The sequence below is a fragment of the Helianthus annuus genome, chromosome 4 (assembly GCF_002127325.2).
Source record: "Helianthus annuus cultivar XRQ/B chromosome 4, HanXRQr2.0-SUNRISE, whole genome shotgun sequence".
Lineage (NCBI taxonomy): Eukaryota > Viridiplantae > Streptophyta > Magnoliopsida > Asterales > Asteraceae > Helianthus > Helianthus annuus.
This window is the reverse complement of record NC_035436.2, coordinates 52,404,446-52,412,271: the sequence shown is the minus strand read 5'-3', so window position 1 is coordinate 52,412,271 and position 7,826 is coordinate 52,404,446. Positions and strand designations below refer to the sequence as shown.

Here is a 7,826-nt window from a genome sequence, read left to right as displayed (position 1 = left end):
TGTGTTGATATTGAATTTTTGAACTGTGGGTTTTGGGTGGCGATGATGAAAAAAAAACTAGATTTTGATGACGATGGCGCGGCAACGATGGTGGAGGGTAGGTTTTTGAACCTGCAACCTCACTTTGCAGCCTCTGATTATCGAAAAATCTGAGCCAAAACTTTGTTTGTTGGTTTTTTTGTATTTTTATTTTAGGCGTCGATGACGATAACAATATACCTGAGACGCTTCACTGAGTTTGCGATTTCTGGGTGCGTTCGTTTATTCGTAAAAAAAGTTTTTGTAAAAAAAAAATTAAACGTAAATAGTTTAACGTAAAACTTAAAACGTAAAACGTAAATGTTGGGTTTTACGTAAAACGTAAACTTTAAACGTAAATGTTGGGTTTCGTGTAAAAAAGTTTTTGTGAAAAAAAGGTTCAACCGTAAACTTTTACGTAAAACGTAAAAAGTTTAACGTAAAACTTAAAACGTAAAAAGTTTTACATAAAACGTAAAATTTAAAAACATAAAAAGTAAAAAAATGTTGACGTAAAAAACCGGTGCGTAAAACGTAAAAAAAACCGCGCGTAAAACGTAAAAAACCGTTGCGTAAAACGTAAAAAAAACGGCGTGTTAAACGTAAAAAAACCGGCGTGTAAAACGTAAAAAAACCGGTGCGTAAAACGTAAAAAAACCGGCGCGTAAAACGTAAAAAAACGTTAACGTAAAAAATTAAACCGTAAATTTTTTAACGCAAACCGTAAACTTTTTTAACGTAAAACGTAAAAACGTGAAGCGTAAAAAGCTTTACGTAAAACGTAATTTTTTTTAGTAAAACGTAAAAAGTTTTACGTAAAAAACCGGCGCGTAAAATGTAAAAAACCGGCGCGTAAAACGTAAAAAACCGGCGCGTAAAACGTAAAAACGTTAACGCAAAACTTTTTTACGTTCCGTAAAAAAGGTAAAAAAACGTTAACGTAAAAAAACTGGCGCGTAAAACGTAAAAAACCGGCGCGTAAAATGAAAAAAACCGGCGCGTAAAACGTAAAAAACGGGCGCGTAAAATGAAAAAAACCGGCACGTAAAACGTAAAAAACCGGCGCGTAAAACGTAAAAAACGTTAACGTAAAACTTTTTTACGTTTCGTAAAAAAAAGCTCGTAAAAAAACGCGCGTAAAAAAACGGAGCGTAAAACGGGTCGTAAAAAACGCGCGTAAAAAAAGGGTGGTAAAAAAAAGCGCATAAATTTTTTTTATATAAAAAATCTGATTTTCAAAATTTTTGTTTAATAAAGAAATCTTTTTAAAAAATAAAAAGTAATATAATAAAACAAAAAGGAATTAAAAAATAATAAAGTGAAAAAGACAAAAAAAGAGTTATTTTACCAATCTACCCTTTTTGATTAAAATATAAAAGACATAATAAGACAAATTTTATTTAATATTAGTTTTTGTTACTTTTAATCTCATCCATCCATCAAGTTGATCTAAAGGCTATAAAGTGGTTCCTATGGTTCTTACAACTGGAAGTGGTTCTCATTTTAGCGGTCCCCTATATATATATATATATATATATATATATATATATATATATATATATATATATATATTATATTATATTTTTTCAAACATACATGATGTGTGCGCGACTACACATATTTTTACAATGAAATTACACACGATTTGGTTTTAAATTTATAAGAGTGATTATTACTTTTACATCAAAACACACACGAAAGAGGCAAGTGTACCCCGTCATATATGTAGTAAAGTATCGGTAAGAACCAAGTATCGATCCAAGGAAATGAGCGGAGAAATAATACTAGACCTTTGTCACTAAACTACAGGTAAAAACATAAGTTGTTTGATTTTTAATAAACTAAAGTAAGTATAAACAAATACTTATAAAACATAGTAGATTTCAAATACTAAAATAGATAAATAGCCTTGCTTAATACACAACCAAAGCATGTCAACTAAGTCGGTTTTGGCACTAGAAGCATTCGGTCAATTTTCCATTTTTAAGACAATTAGTATCCCTTTCGGGAATCCTAACATGACAATCATTCGGAAAGCTAAAACGATAAACACAGTTTAACCACCTAAAATTGTTCTTTAACATGCAATTGATAAATGTCAATGAAAATCTCTTAAAAATAAGTTAGTCATTCGTTAGGAGTTTTCTAACCTCACTTAAACAAGGAAAGCGACACCGATAAACACAATGCAACCACCGAAACAAGCATAAACTAGATTAAATCACAACCGAGTTCATTTTACAAATCTTGCACATAAATTCACCAAGATAACAATTTTGGCCTAAACTACTAACTAAGCTAAAAAATCATGGCAAGAATTTATAACGACACCATTTAACCTGTTAAGGTCCTTACGTGACGGCAAGCTTTCTTGATTAATAATAATTACATTTTACTAAACCACTAACCATTTCTAGTATCATGGTGCCCACATTTTAACCAAGCTAAACTAGTTAAGCAAGTTTAAAGTTTACTAATACAAGATTAATTAAGCTTTATTTTTCAACTATCTTAACTAACCAAATACCAATCATCCAACACAACTACTTATAATCAAGAAATCATTATCAATAACAAGGTTGCAAATTAATCATCAAAGATAATCATAGAAAATACTTCCAAGTGTCATTACAAACAAAGGTTAACATACTAATGGCTATAATCAAGCAAGGGATTGTTATGTTTTTGCCCAAAGGCTACAATAATACATAAATATTAATCTAAATGCTTGAAAGATTAACAAAATTCTGGAAAGATTAGAAAAACAAACCATAAACAAGCACTAGATTAAGAATCTGGAAGATAACGAAGCTTATCGGCACAATGTGGCTTGAATCCGGGTGAAAGCAGAAGCCTCCGGAGCCTGAAAATCGCAAGAATCGCTCCCAAAATGTCCAGAGTTTCTTTGGGACTTTGAGAACTAGGGTTTGGCCCCCCAAAGTTGGACAAATGAAATGGGAGCTAAACATTAGGTTATATCAGATCTGGCGCCGCACACAGCTGTGTCGTTAAGTGACACAGTTGTGTAGACCATTGCTGCTTGTTGCTGAGATCAGGGTGTATGGTCAAGGCTGACACAGCTGTGTGACATCGTACTCAGATAACCAACACAACTGTGTCTGGGCAAATTTTCCACAAACTTCATTTTTTCTTGAGTTTTCCGCAACGAATCACCAACAAGCTTTCCAAAACTACAATATTCAAATAAAACACAATTAAGTATCGATTCAATCGAATTTGTAACAAAAAATATATAAAATGGGGGATAATATGTATTATTATTATGCATATTATTGACATATCAAACATCCCACACTTGAACTTTGCTTGTCCTCAAGCAAGCTCTCATGCAATAATTTAACAAGAATCCCGTTGGCAACAAAATAAAGCGATAAGCAATCCATAAGTTAAGAAAAGATCCAAAAGCATAAAAGATTATCAAGCAATGCAATAATCAAAAGAAGAAACCAAATGGGTTAAAACAACTTCCTTTTTCTTTTAGAAACATAGCAATATCCAAATAAGCATAACATGCCTACAAAATTTCGATTATGCATAAACTTACACCTCTCACGATAATTCACTCAACACTTGGTTATTTATATGTACATGTGTGAAAGTGACACTCAATATCAAGGAATGAAACAAACATAATCATAGGCTTGCTTAGGAATCAAATCTCAACCAATTGACATAAGAAAATTGCATAAATCAAGAGGACTTTACATGGTTGTAACGGGGCAATGGCTAAAGGTGTGGAATTTGGGTATAAAGTGGCTAAATGGTTAAAAATCCGAAGTAGTTAGATGATAATTATGATCAAAATACAACATCTAAGGAAATAAACAATACAGCTAATAAAAGATAAAAATAAACCAACACTCATTTGTTTTGATGAGCTACTAAAATAATTTCAACATCATATGATAACCAAAGTTTCTCAACTCGATTCCAAATTTTTGGAATGTATATTTTTTTTTTCTTGCTTTTCCTTTCTTTTTTTTTTTTTTTTTGTTTTCTTTTTTTTTTTACTTTTTTTTTTCATTGACAACACTAAATAACTACACGAATAAAGATAACAATTCTTAACTAATGAACTAGATAGCACAAACTAGACAACTAACTAAACCGGATTTTAACGCACGGGTTTAAAAATAAAAAAGGCTAATTTGGCTAAGTGGGCTAAAGATGTAGTTGGTAAACAAGAAAACGGGTATAGGCTCAACGGGTCAACTAATGGTAATGATGGGTAAGGTAAAGGAAAAGAAAAAGAAAAAGGCTACACAAAGTGAGTTTACCTATCGCCTCTATCATTTTCATACAATATTTTAGTCCATGGTTTTGAAATGCATCACCTAAGCAAGTTCTAACATGAATGCAACATTTGGCACACTCAAAAGTCAACAAAGATGTGAGCATGTGATATAACATGAAGAATAAATGCTTGAAAGGCACAAAGATACACTCACGGAAACGGAGGTAATGGGATAGAGATACAAACTCATGCATAATCATCATACTTTCAACATACTATGCTCGTTGGATATTCCTAAACATTTTATTACAGTACTCGATGGTTTCCCTTAATCATGTGATACCGATAATACATTCATGCTTAAGGATCTAAAGTATATATAAATGGATGCTATTTATTAAAATTGTTTGATTTTTGTTTTTTTGTTTTTTGTTTTTTTGTTTTTTTTTTTTGTTTTTTTTTTTTTTTTTTTTTTTTTTTTTGCTAAAAAATTGGGATGTTTTCATATGCAATAAGAAATTTGAATGAAACACGCAAAAAGTCCAACAAGATCCCTCCACACACTTGAATTGTACATTGCCCTCAACGTACAAAAATATGATATTACAATGCAAACGCATGGGGTGTGAAAAAGAGAACGGAAAACTCCCCTGAATAAATTCCATGAAACGAGCGACCAAGTTCCCAAAATTCCAAGTGCAATGCCGGTTGCCTCATGAATAATCCAACCTAGATAATCAACTAGCACACTCCAAGAACAAAAATGAGTGTCGTCAAAAGTATAAAGCATGTAAAGGAAAGCACTAAATAAACTAACAACCATAAAAAGTACAAAAGATGAAGTAGCGAGTTTGTACATATAAAACCAAAAAGTACAACTCAATATCATAACCCAAAAGATGGTGGGAGGGGATCAGACTAGCCCTCTATGTGGACATCTGGCTGATCACGTGGTGGACCCCGTAGAATGACCGGTAGTGGACGCACAATCCTACCTACAACTCTCGCTGAATCCTGTAACTCCTCCATCACCCACTGCATACATGTCCATAACTGGGCCAACCTCGCATCCTGTCTGTCAAGGCGGGACCTAAGATCATCAGGTTGTAGTACATCCCCACCCTCAGCGCGCATATCTGGCTCTGCTGCATGGCCGGGCTCTCCCACTGGCTCAGCCTCCTCTCTCTCCTCTGGTGTCCAAGGCCCTCCATTAGCCCTAATAAATCTCCAACCCAACTCCCGAAATTGATTAACAAGCTTCAAGCGCACTAACATTGGTTTATTAACGGTCGTGGTGCGATCGGACACAGTCAAGTCAGCAATAATATCATCTGTCATGAACTCGAATGAGTGGGCCAACTGTGTAATGTATGAGCCTCCACATATGCGGCTAGTAACCCTCGACCCTGTGCATGTGGTGAAAAATAATGCTAGCGCATAAGCCAAGTTACATCGCTTCTGGTGTGGACAAGACAATACAGAAAGAACAGATCTTTAAGTGTGCAGACAGCGGTGCCCTCACCCCGACCAGCGATCGTGTGAGCGAGTACCCGATGGAAGTACCGGTGGAATGGATCACGAAGATGGGTGGCCTTGGTGACAGTGGGGTTGTACGGCCCCTCACCAATCTCGTGCCAGAATGCAGTGGCGGTATCATTTGGAATCTGTTTTAAAGCCCTTCTGAAACAACGTCTCTGTACTTCAGCCTCTGTGTAAATGCCCATACGCAGTCCCAACTGCGCAACAGATAAGTGGTGGTCATGACCCCCTAATCGGAAGCGAATAGCCTGATCATCAAACAAATCATGGCACGACAAAGCAAACTCATAAGTGGAACAAAACTCAAGAACGAGCTCCCGATACTGAGGTTGCTGGATTGCAAAAAGCCGCTGCCACGCACTCGGGAGAAAAGTTTTTGCACGTTCCTTCACCCCGAGTGTCTGCAAAGTGGTCCATGAAATTGTCCGAGCAGGCTCTAACGCCTTGTGACGAATGGTGGCTAATCGAGCAAGCGCGGGACTATTCTCCTCAAACTGGAGGAATGCATGATTCTCCGGTCCAGCCATGACCTACACAATAACTTTATATTTGAGTGACGTTCGGCAAGAGATTTATATGCTAAACCCAAATACGACTCGTGTGGAATGGACTCCTAGAGTGCGCTTCGCGCCTTTGACAACTATGGAATGGAGATTGAGTACCATACGATTCGTTTAAAGATTGTCGCATAAAAACCTAGTGCATGCATCCTTATGAAGTAAGAACACATTATGAAGTACACATGCTCGGAAGTAAAGACATATTATGAAGTAAACATCGATCAACACTGATAAAACACAAAAGACTTTGCATTTTACTACCATGTTTTATCATTTAATGAAGCATTGACTCAAATGATTTCACTCAAGATTAAAACAATTAGATGCATGAAACGAGTGGTTTTTTATTAATTAATGAAACATGATTTCACCTATGTTCTATTAATTGAAGAACCATTTATGAAGTACTAAAGCATTAAGTTTCTTTTTTTTTTTTTTTTTTTTTTGTGATTCCAACAAATTATGAACAAAATTGAATTCTATCAGCAAAAGAACAAGTTAATAATACAGTATAAGTTGAACCAAGATTTGTTTTTTTTTTTAATCCGATTGGAACCAAAATCACCAAAACAACTAAGTTCTATAATGCAATGCTAAGCGGGGTTTTGAACAAGATTGACAAAATCTAACCAAGACCCTAAAAAGGACTTGCTCGAATAGACATGGCTGAAACCGAACATAAACAGAGAACGGTACCAGCATTTCATCCAAACAAACCCATTAAAACCAAAAATTTCAGCGAATGAAACATCTAAACCACAATTATAAGCCACAATGAAAGAGAATTTGACAAAGCTCGTGCAGACTGTTAGAGTACAACCGTCAAACTCAGCTGAGCCCTAGAGGTCGAACTTGCCACGAACCCACTAAAAAAAACGAAATCGACAACAAGAGAGGGCGAGAATGCATAAGGAATCGAGGCTTTACCTGGCTGGGCTTGAGCAAGAATGACGTAATGTTGGTGGTGATGTGTGTCGCTAGAGAGAAAAATAGTGGGGAAGGGCATTTCAGTTGTTTTTGACCGAGTGAATTGTTTTAAAAGGGTTTTAATTATAAAATATTTTTTTTTTTGTGTGCAGCACAAAGAGTTGACTAAGTGCTGGGTAAAATACATGAAGTAATACACTTGATACAGTCCCAAGCGCTGGGCAAAATGCACTTCACAATTTATTTATTTTTTTCTTTCAAGTGCTGTATGTTCTATGTACTGCACCAAATTTTTTTATATTCTTCATTTTTTTTTTTTTCACAGTTCTCTAAATTTTAAGATTTTTATATATTTTGTTTTTCTTTTCACTTTTAACCACTTTAATCAACAGTGAATGTGCAGCACAAAACAAGTTTCAAAGTGCAGGCCATACTACACTTCATTCCAATTGCCGCAAATGATACAGTACACAGTACACAGATTTTTTTTAGCAAATTTTTTTTTAATTTTAAGCATTTTGCTTCAT

General features: G+C 35.0%; 1 protein-coding gene across 1 annotated transcript; it reads right to left on the bottom strand.

The window, feature by feature from the left end:
* Window positions 1–5,055: 5,055 nt before the first annotated feature.
* Window positions 5,056–7,414, bottom strand: LOC110936686. Its single transcript, XM_022179102.2, has 2 exons — window positions 7,300–7,414; window positions 5,056–6,342 (listed from the first exon to the last, which is right to left on the bottom strand). Exon 2 carries the CDS (start codon window positions 6,337–6,339, stop codon window positions 5,704–5,706), a length of 636 nt encoding a protein of 211 aa, XP_022034794.1. The 5' UTR covers window positions 6,340–6,342; window positions 7,300–7,414; the 3' UTR covers window positions 5,056–5,703.
* Between the last annotated feature and the right edge of the window lie 412 nt (window positions 7,415–7,826).

What these genes read in the sequence shown, in the direction of transcription:
- LOC110936686 (XM_022179102.2), bottom strand. Translation starts at nt 6,339, where the DNA reads ATGGCTGGACCGGAGAATCATGCATTCCTCCAGTTTGAGGAGAATAGT.